The sequence below is a fragment of the Vanellus vanellus genome (genome assembly GCF_965231255.1).
Source record: "Vanellus vanellus genome assembly, chromosome: 18".
In the NCBI taxonomy this organism is placed as follows: domain Eukaryota; kingdom Metazoa; phylum Chordata; class Aves; order Charadriiformes; family Charadriidae; genus Vanellus; species Vanellus vanellus.
Genome location: NC_138923.1, coordinates 6,342,346 through 6,359,789, shown reverse-complemented (window position 1 = coordinate 6,359,789; position 17,444 = coordinate 6,342,346). Strand labels below are relative to the sequence as shown.

Below are 17,444 nucleotides of genomic sequence, written 5' to 3'. Positions count from 1 at the left end.
TGTGTTGCAGAGGTAGCAAACTTTTTCCAGTAACGACTTAAATCTTTATTATCATCTTAAAACTACTTTTTGTGCAGCAATTGACCAACCACATCCGTGACACCCTGCCAGGGCTGCGGAACAAGCTCCAAAGCCAGCTTCTCTCCATCGAGAAGGAGGTGGAGGAGTACAAGAACTTCCGCCCTGATGACCCTGCTCGCAAGACCAAAGCTTTGCTTCAGTAAGTGGCTTCAGCTGCATGTCCCTCCCTGGAGGTGACTGCTCAGCTGTGACTTCTGCTTCATGCTTTTTTTTCTTTCAGGATGGTCCAGCAGTTTGCTGTGGACTTTGAGAAACGCATTGAAGGCTCTGGAGACCAAATTGATACCTATGAGCTGTCAGGAGGAGCTAGGATTAACCGCATCTTCCATGAGCGTTTTCCCTTTGAACTGGTGAAGGTACTGTTTCCCTGTGCTGCTGAGAGCCACTTTGTCATCTTCTCTGTTGTGTGTTACCTTTTCTGTCTGTCTCCTTACTCCTCTTGGTGTCTTTCATCTGTCTTTCCCTTTGACTACTTTGTTTCATGTTTTTCCTTTTAATACCTCTTTTACTTATTTTGACTCCTTTATTGGAGGCTTCCCATAGTATTGACCTTTCCCTCAGTCCCTGTCCTTGTAACAGAACTTAACTTTCTCTTAGTTAAGTGACAACATTTCTTTGGCTTAGCTCCTAAATGCTAAATTAAATGTGCAAAATAACTTCCTTTAACACAATCAATAGGAAATCAATGGCTGAATGTCCTTGCAGATATGTTGTCAAAGCTGATTTAACTGAATTTCATAGTATGAATGATGCTAAAACTTGTACTTCCTTGATCTTGAGCACCAGACTAGACCTAAAGTTGCCTTAATAGGTATGCAAGAAGCAGGAAAGAGGGTGTAGCTGTACTTGAGATTACTTTCATCTGTCCCCTATCAATGGCCTAGAGGTGGGACCAGTGCAGAAACTGTTCTACTGTCATAACAGTTGAAGAGGATTTTTATCAAATGATAGTTTTCTTAGATGGCAGAGTACACTAACCTGATCAGAAGTGGTATGGAAAAAATTCCTTTAATGTCATTTGGAACAGACTTGAGAGCCAAATCATTCCACTCCTGGATTTTCTGTGTTTTGCTTCCCACCTTTTTTTTTTTGTATTTGAATAAGTTGAGGGCTTTTTAGGGAAATACAAGAGCTTGCCTTGTATTGGATAGTACATTTTTGTATGTGACTTGTAAATCTGTTTGTGGTGTTTATTGAACAAAAAGCTGCCAAGACCTCATGCTAAATCCTGGGAGAGACAACTGTTTTAGACAGCAATCCAGTACTTCAGTCCTATTGCTTTATCTCAAAGAAGCATCTTGGGAGCTACTGGGGCTTGGCATCTATAAATGTAGGCCCTTAGCTATTCATATTTGTCCAGGATGTCTGGATTGGCAATAGAAGCTTTATAGCTGGATTCTGTATCCAACACTTGGACTAATATCTCATCTGTCACGTGATAATACTGACATGGGACCTCTTTGTAATGCATGCTGCTGTGTATCCTGGGGTTGCGCAAATAAGTGTCAGATGTTTTCTGATTAAATTCTCTCTTGGTTGCAGATGGAGTTTGATGAGAAGGAGCTGCGACGGGAGATTAGCTATGCCATCAAGAACATCCATGGTATCAGGCACGTATCACACACTAGGCAGACTATTGGCCGCATAGCCTTGTAAATACCTCTAGACCTTCCGAATGAAGTTGAAGTCTTCAGAGGTACGGTAGGTCAGCCAAAGGTGGGGGGAATAACCTCCTTGGACCACCCCAGTGGTTTGGGAGTAGGGACAACCATCCAAGTTGGTTTGCTTTCTCTTCCCATAAGAGTTGTATGAGCCTAAAATGTAAAACTGCCTTGGTCACTAGACATTTTCTCCCTCCTTCTTGTGTCTACACATGAGAAAGGATAGAAAGAGGGATGTAAGCCTGTACTACTCCTTCATTTAGTTAAAACCAAAATGTTGGGTTTCACTTTCTGCCTCCGTACTAACCAACAGTTAGTTGCTCAAAACAGTTGTTGGTACTAAGCACCTCCTCCCCTAAAGATCTAAGAGACCATCGAGGTGCCCATCACCAGAATCCTAATGGCCCCAGGATGTAGTTAGCAAACACGCTTGTGTTCCCCTTGGTGGAGGCTAGCTGTCAAAAGCGCAGCCCTGAGACCCTGAGTCGTGCTGCTCCTGGGAAGGTGAGCAGGGCCTGGAGCCTGTCAGAGCCCTTCCTGTGCACAAATACTGGTCTAGCTTTATTTTCATTCCTTTCTTTTGCTCAGTCACTATCTGAACTTGATAAAGGGTATCAAACGTGTCAGTGTCCTAATCGTTAAGAACATCTTTTAGAAAAGGCCTCCCATCTGCTGCACAGCTCTGAGGTCAAATATGCTGCAGAGGGGTCAGCCCCTGCCACCCTTAGGCCTGGTGGTTGAGGTGAAATCGTGGCCTGGCCACGACTGTCCAGCTGGGATCCACTTTGCCCTCAGCACCTCCTTCCTGGGAGGTCCCCCACTTTCCAGGGACTCCAGTCAGGGCTTGTCTGGGGGACATGACACTCCCCAGCCCTGTGTGCCAGGTTTCAGTGACGGCGGTGCCTGCTCCAAGATGTGTGTGTAACGCTGTGACATTCTCCTTGCCCCTTCTCCCCCTCCTGCCTTGTCTTGTCCCCACCCTGGGTGTTTAGAACCGGTCTCTTCACACCCGACATGGCCTTTGAGACCATTGTGAAAAAGCAGGTGAAGAAGATTAAAGAACCTTGCCTGAAATGCGTGGACATGGTCATATCGGAGTTAATCAATACCGTTAGACAGTGCACCAAGAAGGTAACCAGAGGCAGCATGGAGCTGGCACCTTCCACCTGCTCGCTGGCTGCGGCACAGCATTGTGACCTGGGCAGGGACTTGCCTGCAGCCACACTTGGTGTTTCTAACCACCTCCTCAGCATGACTAGACCTGAGCGGTAGCAGCCTGGGGCAATCCAGCCAACAAGCCAAACAGGAAGGGAAACGCTGTGGGACACGGGCCATGGCCCTGCTCCCTGAATGTTTTAGAGCTGAGGGGTGCTGGAGATGTCCTCTCCACCTCGCTGTCTGTAGCATGACTCCTGATTCCTTCTAAAACCAAGGGTATTTCTTATATGGCCATGTTTGACTTTAAATTTAGTATCTGGGTTTATTTTCCAAGCCAGAAACTGGGATTTAAATTTTGTCCCCTCTGTTCTCGTAGAAGTAATGGGGTTAATCCCAAACTAGCCTTTGGGTGCTGCTTGGGAGGGGTGTATGGGGCTGAACTTCAGAGGCTGCAGCAGTTATAGCTGTAGGCTGTATCGCAGGGAAACGTTCCTGTGGTGTTTGGCTTGGTTTCTGGTTGGCTTGGTCCATATCCTGTTCTGGAAGAGCAGCACATGGCTGAGAAGAAGCAAGTTAAGAGATGTCCATCAACCTCTGGAGTTGTCCTGCTCTCTGAGAGAAGGCTTCAGGTTTTGCCCTTTGGGATCTACACTAGTATTTGTTGGGGCTGATGGGAGGGAACCTGCCTTGATTCTGCTTTTTGGATGTGGCAGGTTTTCTTTCTGAGGTTGGGGTTGAAAGGTAGCAAATTAGAAGACTTGTGCCATTCCTCTCAGCCATGGCTTGCTGCTTCAGGCAGGGCTAGGTACTAGTGAAAAGGCACCTTGGTTAGGATGGTGGTATGGGCACTGGGTACTGGAATCCCCACTGGCTCTTCAGGTACAGGTAAATGGGCATAGCAGGATGTGTCTGGAGAGCCTGGCACCCTGTCTCTGCAAGGGTGGGGAAAGGTGCCCAGGTGGTGATGTTTGCCATTGCTTGCAGAAATGCCTAGTCCTTAGGGCCAAGAGCCTCTATACAAGGAATCAGGCATGCAGGCATATGCTTTGCCCCCCAGGACAGACTGGGAAAGCAAAGTGGATGCAGTGAGAGATTGCTCAGGTTTCTAGAGTGCTGGAGGAGCTTCCTTTTTCTGTCCTGCTGTCTTCTCTTGGGGTGTGTGACTGTGGGGAGCACCCAGAAAATTGCCATTAGAGCCTGGCGACAGGTAAGCACAGGCCCTCAGGCTGCCAAGTATCCAGAGTTGCCTGCTAACTGGATCAGAAGGGCCCTCTCTTTTCATGCCCTCTGAAGCTTCCCTTGATTTGTTCTCCATCCATCAGTTGCTATTCAGAATCTCCCATTCATTCTTTCTCTTTGCATCCTTTGCTCCATTTCCCACTTCTTTCTTCATTGTTTCATTTTGTTGCCTCTTTAACTGACAATTTCAGAATAGACCATCTGTTCTGACAGTGGCAGGTTCAAGTGATCAGGTGGTGGGTACAGCAGGGTAGGAAATAAGGGAGGAGAAGAGACCACAGGGATGGGGGGATATGTCACAGATTCAGGATTAAAGCATTCCATTTTAGCTTAAATCTTAACTGCTAAGAATTTGGTGGTTGACTTCAGTGCTAGTTGCTCTGTGTGTGCTCTAGTAGCCATGGTTACAATTTTGTACCTGAAGAAACAAAATATTGTCATTCAGGTGATACTCAGGTACTGGAAGAGACTTTTTTTTTTTCTCTGTGCAGGGACCCCCCTCAAGTCTGGCAGGAGAAACAGTGTATATTGAGCCTAGCAGGGCAACTGCATTAGTAGGAAACTGCTGCTCAGTCAGAGGATGTGAACTTAACTCTGGAAATGCCCTTGCTTTGCTTGAAAGGGGTGTTGTTGGCACCTTGAGAGGGACTCTTGGGTGAAGCTGAATCCTGTAACATATTCCAACTGTTTGCTGCTTAAAAGGCAGACTGAGTGTAGGTCCTATAGTATGTGTTAAGAGTGTTTTAATACTGGTGTTGCTTGGGGTCTTGCAGGTGTTATCCACAGAGATATGAAAGATGAGCTGAAAGGGGAAATATCTGATTTAAATGAGGTGGTAGTTAGTTATAGCTAGCCCTGGACTGGTTGTTAGCTGTAGGCACCCCAGGTTCAAGTATTAACTGTACCTTTAGAAAGGCAGTATGTCCTTCCCATGTCAAGGGGACATTGTCCCCTTGAAAGCACTTGTGAAGCAGTAATGCCCCATATTAAAACAAGTAATGCAGATTCTGTAACAAAGAGCATACTGGTAGAAGCTCTAAAGTGCTAAAGAGGTGCTGAAAAACTACTTTGGGTGCAGTAGTCTTGAATTGGATTAATCTTGGTCATGGCTTAGTAACTTTAGCTTCTGTGGACTTTCTGCTCCTTCATAGTGTTGCCACTGAGAATACAGGCCACTTGGATAGCATCAGTGGAAACTAATACTTCCTTATAAATCACAACAGGCTTGTATTGGGTCTGATCATACAAGTTAGCTGGGGTAGGCTGGATGCTTTGCATAGCTATGGATGCCCCGTAGCGTGTTTGCATTTTCCGAAATAGTGGGTACATCTGTCCTTACTGAGGAAGTTAATGTTGCAGGGAAGGTCAGATTAAATATGCTCTGTAAGTGGAGCAGTTTGTCTGGATCCCTGCAACTGAGAGACATCAATTCAGTTCAGTTCTGCCAAAATAAGGTGCAAGTGACAGACCTTTGCAAGTCTTAGCTAGGCTCCTGTTCAGGCTTCCTGCAGCTGGCATAAGGTAAACATGAAGGGGAGATAACCATGTTGAGAAGGAAAGGGGAATGCCTGAAACAACGGGACATGAGGCATGGTGAGCCTCTAGGAAGAGAGGCAGAGGCTCACTGTGGCAAGCAGCTTTATCTTAAAATCTAAAGAAGCTTTTCTTCAGGAAGAGATCACTTGATCCCTGGGGGGTTCCATCCATTCATCTTGCTCTTGACAGCGCACCATTTCACTGGTCCGGCTGCTCGTACCCCATTTCTCCTTTGCCACTTCCATTTGCCTGTAGACTCTCCTGATACTTGGCAGTGCGCAGGCCCCATAGCAATGCTCACCTGGTTCAATAAACTAATGGAATGAACCAAAATCTCACTTCTCATTTTGCCTTGTGTTTTCTCTCTTTTCCCTTTTCCTTCCTTCTCTTTCCTCCTCCTTCCTGCTCTCTCTGCTTTGCTTTCTTCTTCCTCGTTGCTTCCTCCCACCCTGCCCCTGCCATGCAGAACGGGTCTCTTCACGCCTGACCTCGCTTTTGAAGCCATAGTGAAAAAGCAGGTGCAGAAGTTGAAGGAGCCGAGTCTGAAGTGTGTGGATATGGTAGTGAGTGAGCTCACATCCACCATCAGAAAGTGTAGCGAAAAGGTAAAGAAACAAAAAATGCAAAGAAAGGTCAACACCCACCCCATTCCCACACACTTCCATGCTGTTTCTCCATACACACACTGGGAACTCCAGCAAAACTAGTGAGATAAAATGGATATAAAAACATTTCTAAAGGAGAGCAGCAACCTGCAGGCATAAGAGCTGTTTAAAAGCAGGCCAAGAGAAGTGGGCATCAGCTAATGGCTCTTTAGCTGAGCAGTGAGCTGGGATCCAGTGAATTACTGTAGCGTACCCTTTTCCTCTGCCTGGCTCAGTGGCATTCACCTCAGTGTGGATCAAACTTTTTGCAAGCCCCATCTGCTGTGCTTCTGTGCATTTGGAACTTCTTACTTGTTTTTTCTGGGACCACCTTAAAATCCAGATACCCTAGAAAAAGATCTCGCATCCCCACAGCATGAGTGGTCTGCAGGTTTCGTTTTGTCTGCAGAGCTATGTTGAGCAGTAGTGTATACAAAACAACAATCAATTAAAAGTTTGAGGTAGAAGTTGTTCTGCAAGAGATATTTGGAGTCAACAGAAGATTGCTGTCCCAAAAGGCTTGGGGAGAAGCTTTTCCAGGCATTACACCCTCTGCATCGTTCTCCTGCTGATCTCTCACTCCATGGACTATGCTCAGTGGGAGGTAGTGTGGATACTTTTCCTTGTATGCTGTGGACCACAGGAGGTGAAGCCTTAGGCTAGCAGCAGGTGGAGAGGGAAACTGTCCTGAGTGACATGGAGGGTGTCAAATACTGCTTAGGGGCTGGGGCAGGAGGGTTTGTTTCCCAGGCTGGTTTCTTCCAGGAGGGGGCACCACGTGCCTCCTTTAAAAAAAAAAAAAGGCAGATGTGGCAATTAGTGTTAAACTTACCAGTAAGGGGCCAGAAATATGTCTGTGGCATAACAGGAGTATGTTCTGGAATCTAAATTGGAAAGGGCTGTTCCATGGGTTATTTTAGGACTTGAAAATTACAATTCCCTTCTTCCAGGGTTACAGCCAGACTCACCAACATATATACCTAAATTGGGAAGGAAGGGAAGATAAGAACTGATATGAGTTCAGAGTGAAGGCTAATAAGGTCTGGTTAGGAATACGGAGCTCATCTCTGCCTCTGTTAAGGAGACATCTTTGACATGCCCCGAGCTCTGCCTGTTCCATTTCTTGCAGAGTCCTGCTGATGCTGGATTGTGGGGGCTGATGTGGTGAGACAGAGTAACTTCTTTCCAGCCTGTTTCTCTTATTTTCTTTATTTTGATGGGTTAGATTGCTGTTTTCTGTATTTGGCTGGCATATTTTCTCTGGCTGGGAAGGAAGAAAGATTGTGAAAACCCCAGTGGTGTTGAATTCCAGTTTCTGTTGGATCATGCTGTTAGAGTGGCTGGACACACTTGCTCTGTGGATTTTAATCTGTGATGTGGTGGAGAACCCTGTGAGGATGTTCCAAGGTGATGCAACCAAGGTATAGCCTGTAAGGAAAGTGATAGTAGCAGTGACATTGTCGGTGACTAATGGCTGTAATAAAAGCCAGAGAGGCCAGGGAGGCAGATATTAGAGATGTGAAATAACTGCCTGAATGAAAATATGTAGCAATAGTACTGGAAAATAAAAGGAAGGTCTTAGTAATGCTTAAAGTCAAATATCTACATGTAATAAGAAGGCTAATCTTGCCTGTATTTCCCTCTGAAAGAGTAGAAGGCAACTGCTGTAGACCATTTTTGGATAGCAGCCAGCCTGAGATTGGGTTCTGATGGCATAAAGTAGTAACAGCGCAGGGACATTAGTTACTTTGCAATCTTTATCTTGCATGTTACAGCCCTAACTGCTTGATGTTGACAAGAGCATGTGGTATTAGGGGAAGCATCTGGAAAAGGCTACTTTAGGACTGATGCTAATTGTAAGGTAATACCCAGCCTGCTGTGTTGTGGACTGATGCTGCATTCCGATGACAAAACCAAATGTTTAAACTCACCAGAAGTCCTGCAAGGCTGCTTGAAAGGAAATCTGCTTGGGCTAACACCTCTTGAATTAGCTTAACAGTCCTGTAGCCTTGGTTTGTTGCTGTCCCAAACCATCGTGTGTTACTGTTTGTGTGCTGTCACAATTATGTCATTTCACCCCAGATGGTGAAAAAATCATTGTATGTGCAGTTGATAAAGCTGCATAGATGGAATAATATGAGACTATCAATAAAGAACACAGAAGGAGGCAAACCCATCTGTTTGTGTGCTACAGAAGTACAGCTTTCCTGTATGAAAAGAGGTTTGCAGTCTCTTGACTATTAGGCAAAGTTGAGGGCTGAAGAGAAGGTAGCTGTTAATAGCTGTTCTGACTGCCCTGATTCTGAGCTCCTTTCAGTTGGTTAAATGTAGAGTAGCTCCAAAGTCAACAGAAAGCTGGTGTAAGCATGCAAGCCCTTACACTTAGGAGGATAGTGTTCTAGCTAGTGTTTTTCCAAAAACAGGAACCTTCTGTGCCAGACTGCACTGCAGCATCTCACAAGTGCAGGATGGTCTTGCAAGTCAGCAACGCTTTGGCTAGAAGTTGATCTTTGGTGTGCTGGCAAGGACCCCTGGAATCTGCAGGGAGGGGAACTAAGGAACATTGGGACAAATTGGTTTTTAGAGGGCTGTGAGCTTATATTTTGATTAAACAGGCTAAAACAGGATTGAAAACCCACTTGAGCTGGGACATGATCCCAGACTGACAGACTTAACCCCTTGAAAGGGTCGCCTGCTCTCCTGTCTTTCAGAGTCATGGCATTTCTGGGTGCTGTTTGTACTGCTGGTGATAACTCCTTGCCCCTCTATGCCCTATTGCATGTTCCTTGGTGGTGTGACATTCTGTGGCTTATCTGTGTCCTTTTTCCCTGCTGACCCTTGCTTCTCCTGTGCATGCTTGGGGTTGGAAGCTCCTGCATGGGGGCTGATGCTGTCAATTTATTTTTGCACATGAATGTTGCTGGATGACCTGGGTTCTGAGTAAACCACAACTTGTTTTGCACTTTGTGCATTCGTATTGGTTGGGAGTGGGGTGGTGGTGGGAGATTTGATGTGTTGGTTTTTTTTGTTTGACTGTTTTTGTTTGGGTGGGTGTTTTTTTTTTTTTTTTTTTTATTTGAAGCAAAGAAGCTGAGACTTGCTTAGAGGTTTTCCAACTTCCTGTTTTTCTGTTTGACATAACTTGTCCATCTATCCTTTGCCAACCCCCTGAAGGAAACAGGAAGCTTTGCCTGTGTGTCTCTGAAGCAGCCAGCTGCCTGAACCATAAAGATCATGGAGAACACCCAGTTTGTACTTTCAAGACAAAGTGGTGGTGGGAAACACTAATTCCACTTGTGGTTTTTTTCCTGCCTCTGTAGGGTCATTGGCATTCAAAACAAGTTACACATTTGAAAATAGGCAATGTCAAAGCTAGTCCTCAATTTCAGTTCCAGGCTATTGCAACTTGCTTGACTGCAAGGGTGCTGGAAAGGTTTGAGACTATTTGTAGTCAGACGTTAGAAATGTTGCTGTTGGTTAGAGTAGGATCTGGCTTCCAGTACTGATGCCGCACACTTTGAGCCAATTCCTTCTAGCATGTTATAATTGCTTATGTAGACAGAACAAAAGGCGAAACCAGTTTAAGAAGCATCTCTCATGTAAATTGGAGGAACGAAACAAATGCAATACAGATCATAGGCAAATGAGATTTTTTTTATACGCCCCCTTGAGGGAATAAGACTCGTATTAGGAAATGCTATTTGACATTATAGTCAAATTGGAGGTAATACTAAAAAAATAGGGAAATTATTTCAAAGGGCATAGGCAAAGTGGGGAAGAAAGGGCTAGATCCCGGATCTGGAGGATTGATTTCATTTGACTGTGCTGGGAAACATACAGTTATTGCTCTTGAAATCACTAGAAGCTTATTAATCCAGGCAAGTAGGTTGGTGCTGTGTGAAACCCAGAGAGCTTTAAGGGTGCTCATTTTGGAAGGGTTTCTCATGTATGATCTCTGTAGATATTTTTCTTTTGAACCACAGCTAGTGAAGTACTTCTACTTCTCTGTCTGGGCAGGCAAGGATTCCTTCCTCACTAATGTGGCAAAAAGTGTGGTGTAGGTGTTATGTGAATAATAGACCTCAACTACGTCATCCTGTCCCAACACAGGCAGAGTGCAGGTAGAAGCAGCTGAATGCCCAGAGCATAGTGTTTCTTGAAGACATGTCCCCTTGAGTTGGTCAGATCCTCTGTTTCTGCTTGCAGGTATTGATGGAGAGGGCCAGATGCTTTCACTTAGTGCTTCAGCAAATGGAGATGGAAATCTGCTTTATTTCCCAGGGAGACTTCCCATAGGACTTAGCAGGTTGTAGCAACAGGCGATTCATCTACTTAGCCTACTACAATGAGATGCTGAACATCTAGGGAAATTTTTCACTTTAATGGGAAAAACTCAACAAGCAATAAGCAGTGCATTTACATCTGGGATTTTTCAAGAGCCTCATGCCAGGAAGAATGTGGTGGGTTTGGAGCAGGTCTCCGGTGAGGCAGAAAGGTTGCTGCAAGAGTGAAAAGGGCTTTACTCTGAAGCCCGAAGCAAGAGGGAATGAACTTTGCCCCCAGCAGACCTCCAGGAACTTGGAAAAATCTGTCTGCAAGTCCAGCTTTCTAGAACTTCCCTTGGAAATATCTGACTGTGGGGTGTATGTGTGCATGCATACATGTGGGGGGCTGCTCCCCCCTTTATACCTCCCTTTCCCATGTGCACTTGTTCTCTCTCTCTCTTGCAGCTCAGCCAGTACCCTCATCTGCGTGAGGAGATGGAGCGGATTGTTACTACTCACATCCGTGAGAGAGAAGGCAGGACCAAAGATCAGGTAAGGGATCAGGAGTGTGTGTAAGAGGGGAGGTTGGTGGGGTGGGGGGCACCCTCAAAGGGACAGTCTAAGCTAGAGTGGCCTGAGACAAGGCGCTTCTGGCTGCAGAGCGCTGATCAGCTGAACAATGTACAGGGCTCTGTCTGCCCTTGACTATTAGCAGTGTCAATCACTAATGTCTGTTTTGCTCGGTCTGTCCTTCTGTTTGGCAGGTCATGCTTCTAATAGACATTGAGCTGGCTTACATGAATACAAACCATGAGGATTTCATTGGCTTTGCCAAGTAAGCACTCACATCCCATTGCCTCCTCTTCTCTGTATGTGTTTCCTGTGGCTCTGTCCTATAGCTGCTCCAGTAAATGGGTTGCAAAGGCCCTGGTGCAGATGCCGTGGTCCCAAAGTATGGTTCAGCTCTCAGTATTGCTTGTTTTTCGGTGGCTCTGTATTGCAAGGCTGGGGAGGAGAATAGGGATGTGTAAAAGGGGGAGTTAAAGTATTAGGGTTGGGCTGGGGGAGTGGAAAGCAGAAGCTGTGAAGGGTTAGTGACCCAAGTATGGTTCAGGTGGGAGTGAGAAGATGAGTAGACCAGGCTGAGAGAGCAGATGGAAATATACTGGGTTATTAGGGCTTGGAAGCCAGTGGTGAGGGGCATGAACTCACTGTAGCAGCTATCTGATGGGAGCAGGATTCAGGTGATCAAGAAGAGCTTGAGGGGTTTTGAATGTCTGCTGTTGTTTGCAGTGCTCAGCAGAGGAGCAGCCAGATGAGCAAGAAGAAGGCAGCTGGCAACCAGGTAGGCCAAGTTCCATCTCCTTCACTGCTGCAAGAAGGACATGTTTGCTACCTGGAAACTACCAGGTGGACAAGTACTGGACTGGATGCAGCAGTGCTCTAAGTTGTTGGTTGGTTTTTTTTGCTCATCAAACTCTGTTTATACCTGGAGGATAGTATTTTAGGCTCGCTGCAGTCAGGAGGAACTGAGCATGTAGCAGCAATGGAGGGAAAGTGTTGTAGAGGGAAATGATAATCAAGATCTACTCTTGCTTTTCTGGTAGAAATCCCTATTAATGTGTAAATCCCCTGTTTGTTCGGCCCCTTCACTAGCTGTGCTAACTCTTCTGATGAGGTGAGTAGTATAGAACACCAGGTCTGAACTGTTACAGTACAGAATTGTCTTTTCTAGTTGCCTTTCCCATCAGTAGTATGTACTTTCTGGAAAGCGATTTGAAGAGAGTTCATGGACTCTTTTCTGGAAAACTTCACTGGAAATACTTAAACCTCTGTACAGGGAGACAAAGGGTGATTATAACCATGGTTGCACTGGGTATGTGTGAGAACACACCTGTGGGAGAAGACTGGGATGGAGGGGAGGAGTTCCCTTACTCCTTCAGGAACCGCAAGAAGCGTACGTACAATTAAAAAGGGACTAATAATGCCTTCTCCCAGATTTGCTGGGGACATGGCAAGGCTATCTAGGCTTAGAAGATCTGGTAGAACCAAGCTGCCTTACAAGCAGTTTCATAGTGAATGAAAGCAACTGGTTTTGCTTAGTCTTTTTAAAGACATTCACTGCTGACTTCCATCCTTGTTATAACATGTTTTACCACCTTTCCCTGCACATAAACATGCAGACTGTTTCAGTACTGTTAGCAGGCAGGTAGGTCAGCAGGTTGGACTGGCCAACCATCCATTTCATGGGATCTCAGAGCAACTGTAGGGGAACCCCATCCTCTGCCGTATAACTTACAGAAGAGCTGAGTGTAAGAGAGTGCAAAGGACAAACTGTGGATCTACCTGTAAAGCGCTTTCACTTTCCTGTTAGCAGACTTTATTTTGGGATGGGGTTTGCTTTTGTTAACACCTGGGGTAAAAGACTTGATACCAGCTTCCAATTTATTTTATTTTATTTTTGAGCCTCTCTTCTCCTGCTCCAGCTTTCCTAGTAACAATCTCTCCTCTCTTTGCTCCTCTCCTGCTCTCTGCTCTGCTGCTGTTGCTATGGTTCCCCTTTGCAGGATGAGATCCTGGTGAGTAGAAGGCCACTCAGCAGGGTGTGCTAATGAACATTAATGTTGCATCTGGGAAGGCAAGAACAGTGCATAGACAAATTATTCCCTCTGCTGCTGAACGGGGAGAGGAGGGCAGCTGGCACTAGACACAGGTGAAGCAGAAATGAGGGGAAAAGGTAGCGTGTTGAGGAAAAATTCAGAACTGCTGGTACATCTTGTGAGTGGGTGGAGATAAAAAGCAGTAATCCAAGAATGTGTGGTTCTGTTTCACTGCCCCCTCCTGTCCGCAGAGAGAATAGGACTCTCTCGAGCTTTAGACATGAGATGAAGATCCAATGCTCCTACATTTACCTTTATAGGATGAATTGACAATGAAAAGGATTGTGTACCTCTATGGTAGGCTGTTCACACAGTGCAACTTGCTAATATGCAGTGCAGTGACATGATTTTTCAATGCCGGGTTGTTTTCAGCAAGCACATCCAGACAACAAGGTACACATGCATAATGCATGCAGATTTTGGGTGTTAACATTGCAGTACTACATATATAAGCTGATGCATTTAAGCTGATGCATAATTGCATTTTATTACTGCATGTGTGAGGCTCTAAACCAGCACTCAGTGAACTGGAGTTCCCTAGAGACTAATAGCCTGGCTTTGTTACAGACTAAAATTAAAGGAACTTGTTCTGCACTAAATCAATATGACTGCTGAAATACCTGGGTATGCTGAAGGCCAGGGTACTAATTCCAGATGCACCATTTTGTTCTGTTATACCTAGTGTCTCCTTTTTACTAAACTCAATTCTTTCTGGGTTGCTTGCCCATCTTCTTGAACTGGTTCCCCCCACTCCTGAGTTGGGTGAAGCACTCCGCATGTGCAGTGTGCCGAAAGGTGTGATGATGTCCAGGTTTTCTCTAGGCATGGCCTTTTCTGGTGTGTTGCTGTGATCTGGTGCTCATAGGTTGTGCTGGTGTCTGAGGCACTCTTGATGCAGTTCTTTCTGCATCTCTTTCCTCTTGGCAGAGGGCATAATGCACAGCACTGCCAGGTTCCTTCCTGCGTCCTTTTTATACTATTCCTGGCCCTGTCAAGGCAAAGACCTTCACTGGCCAGTTGAGTGGGGGGCTCTTCTGGCAGCAGCAGAGAGCACGATGTTCCTTGTCTTTCCATACTACTCTGTGTAGGGATACCCTCTGATCTTTCCTCTGTCGCCTAAGGCTGGGCTTTTAGGGCCCTTGTTAATGCTCACTGCTTCCACCCCCTTAGGTCATCCGAAAGGGCTGGCTCACCATCAATAACATTGGGATCATGAAGGGCGGCTCCAAGGAGTATTGGTTTGTCCTGACAGCGGAGAACCTCTCCTGGTACAAGGATGATGAGGTGAGTAGCTCAACTCTGTGACTTGAGTCTCAGGCATCTGATGAACATAAGGCCTTCAGTTCACTGGGTGTTACAAATGCATATTCTGAGTACTGTCTGCAGCTTGTGACAGAAGCTGAAACTATCCTTGGGCCAGGTTCCCTGTGGTCTCAGCACTGCTGAGCATTTCTGAATTGATGTGAAGTGTGGCTTTTTTGATGCACAAGGAGTAACATCTGTGCTTGAAGCCCTGGCTCAGCAGAAAGTTGACAGACACTTGGAATGAATTTGACCTTTATTTGTCTTACTGTGGCAGCTGTGATCAAGAGTGTGATGGGTTCATTCCAAGATTTGGACTTTTTTGTATTTGTGGGGCAGCCATGATGAGTTTCCTGAAGGAGTATGGCAGAGGTTTTCATGCATCTCTTCTGGTCACAAGAAAGAAGTGCTCTCCTTTGAGCATAGCAATAGGAGCTGTGGGCCTGAAGCTGCAGCTCAGGTGCTGGCTCCTCCTGACTCGGAGTAAATTACTTAACCTCTCTGGGATTCAGTTGTTAAACCTTCAAAGCAGGAATGTCTTCTTTTTTTATGTTTCTCTGTTGATTGTGCTAGTTAACACATTATTTGTAAAATTGTTTGAATTGTGAATGATTAGAGTACTGCTGATCAAAAGTACAGTGATGCATGGAATATCACTGATAGGAACATACACCTACTCTGTAAACTTGCTTGAAAATCTTGAGTATTAGGAATTCTGGCATAGGGTTGTGGTGTCTTTCAGTGGGAAATGATATAAGCGGACAGAATTGTCCCAGCTGAAATTATCATTGTCAACAGTGTGTTGCTTCCTGTGCAAGTCAAAGGTAGATAATTGTCGTTTCTGATTACTTTGAAAAGAGTAAGAACATCTAGATGGTTTTGGTAAGGACGTAATTGAAAGGGTTAGCCCCACTCAATGTACTAATGGATGAAAAATGCCTGGTACAATATAGTCATGCATTCTGAGTTGATTGGGCTTTGTGATTGCAAATGAAGAAACTGCTCTGCCCCTTGCTGTAGTTTGTATCCCTCGGGTGTTCTGAGGCACGTGGGAGCTGCAGCTAGGCCTGGTTTCTTCTTTAGTTCGTATCAGTGGGCCTGTTTCATTCCTGGCAGGTGGAAATGATGACAAATACAGTGATGAATCAGCCTCTAAATACCACCTTCTGCATGGAGACTGCTGCTGTGTGGCTATGGATGAGCAGGCAGCAAATTTCTAATTAAAGAGCCAGGCATTGAAATGTCTTTTGCTAAATCAATGTGTCTCTGCTATATGACTGCTTGACCTCTGTATTCAGAGTTGTTTGGGGAGGCTTCACTTTCCTCTAGGTTGCATACGCAGGTCGAGTGGTTATAAACATTGAGTAGTTTAATCACAGCCAGCTGCTACATCTGTACTACAGAGATGATCAGAATTCCCTATTCTTCCCCGGGGAGTGGGAGGGAGGGCTGCAGTGGGGATGTGTAAACTGTTGATAGATTCCAGTTGCCTGGGATGGGGGTTGGACCTCCCTTCCCTCCTGAGGGAGGGCAGCCATGGGGGACCCTAGCAACTGGAGGTCTGCACCATTTCCCCTCTGTATAGTGAGAGGTAGAGCTGCCTAATGAAAACAGTTCCCTGCCAGCCTTGGTCCCTTAAACACAGGAGAACTAGTGCTGACGAGGTTTGAGCTGCTTCTGAGAAAGGAGCCTTTGTCTTCAGCTGAGTGGGAGCAGGGGGGAAAGGGAAAATGGTTTTACTTGCTTCCTTCCCAAGTTCAACTCCTTGATCTCTGGCTGTTGTGAAGGAGAAAGGCAGCAACTTCCACCTGGACTCCATAGTTGAGTTAGGTTAAAAGTTGGGTACACTTGAGGGACAGCTGGAGAGCCTCGAGCATGGGGATTCCCATCCCAAACCTCAGTCTTGCATGGAGGTCTCTGCAGTGCATGGTCCTCTGCCACAGTTATCTCTTGTGTGTCTGTCCCAGAGCTCTCCTCCACCAATTTAGGAGGACTTGTGTCCTCTACAGCTCCTGAAATGTTCTCATGTGTTTTTAAAGGCTGTACACCATGATCTTTTCACTGCAGCTGTGGGAGGAAGGGGGAGGCTTTGTCTGCCCCACCCTGCACTTCTGTGGGCTCTCTTGTCCCAGTTCCCCTGTGCTCTGGCAGCTGTCCAGAGGGAACCAGGAGGGAGCTGAATCCATCTTGTGTGGACGGAAATACTGGTGGCAGAGCTGTGGGTGATGATGGGGGATGGAGCAGGCTGAGAAGGTGTGTGGTGGGGTCAGGGTGCAGACTAGGCTAGCACCTCTGGAGCTGGGAGGAGTGGGACCACAGCTTCTCCCTGCCCCATCTTGCAAGCCAGGACCCAGAGTCTGTGGAATTAAGACATCTGGACCCCATTAGTGAAATACCAGTCTTTCCGCAATGCTGGCTTGTTTTTCCTCTGCCTCTGAAGAAAGGAACTGAAACTTAGAATGTCTTAAAGGGCCCAGCATTACATGTTAGCAGGGATATATGGCTGTTGATGCTCTGGAGGGGCCTGAAGGAGTGTGCTGGGGAATGGGAGGGGAAGGAAAGAGCAGGCCAGGCGGGGGTGGAAAGTTGGCTCCCCACTCTGCCTTACTGCCAAGAGCATGTGTGTGTGCTCCTGGGCGCTCTGTTTTTCTTCCTGTCTCCTTTCAATGAGTCAAACACTGGCCCCATGGAGAGCGGCCCCACAGACAGCTGGCCTCCCAGGACCTGGAGACCCTCCTGAGATATCTGCACCTCCTGAACCCTGTGGGATTATGCTGCAGGACAGCAATGGGAGGGAGAGGTGAGGAGGAGCCCGCTCTGGCTGCGGGCAATATAGAGGAGACTTCCTTGCCCAGGGAGGTCACAGTATCCCCAGGGCTGGAGCAGCAGCACAGCCCC

The 17,444-nt window shown here is 46.3% G+C and overlaps 1 protein-coding gene across 8 annotated transcripts in view; it reads left to right on the top strand.

The window, feature by feature from the left end:
• Positions 1 to 17,444, top strand: part of DNM1 (dynamin 1) — a gene marked incomplete at its 5' end in the record, with an annotated part of 68,557 nt that overhangs the window by 29,708 nt on the left and 21,405 nt on the right. For 5 of the 8 annotated variants that reach the window (XM_082492520.1, XM_082492516.1, XM_082492519.1 and 2 more), the window contains 9 exons: positions 78 to 220; positions 302 to 437; positions 1,624 to 1,691; positions 2,735 to 2,873; positions 11,050 to 11,136; positions 11,349 to 11,419; positions 11,878 to 11,929; positions 13,152 to 13,163; positions 14,415 to 14,528. In XM_082492520.1, the coding sequence (XP_082348646.1) occupies positions 78 to 220; positions 302 to 437; positions 1,624 to 1,691; positions 2,735 to 2,873; positions 11,050 to 11,136; positions 11,349 to 11,419; positions 11,878 to 11,929; positions 13,152 to 13,163; positions 14,415 to 14,528 (822 nt within the window). Of the gene's footprint in view, positions 1 to 77; positions 221 to 301; positions 438 to 1,623; positions 1,692 to 2,734; positions 2,874 to 6,141; positions 6,281 to 11,049; positions 11,137 to 11,348; positions 11,420 to 11,877; positions 11,930 to 13,151; positions 13,164 to 14,414; positions 14,529 to 17,444 lie in introns of all 8 variants that reach the window. The other 3 variants (XM_082492518.1, XM_082492515.1, XM_082492522.1) reach the window with 2 other exon arrangements.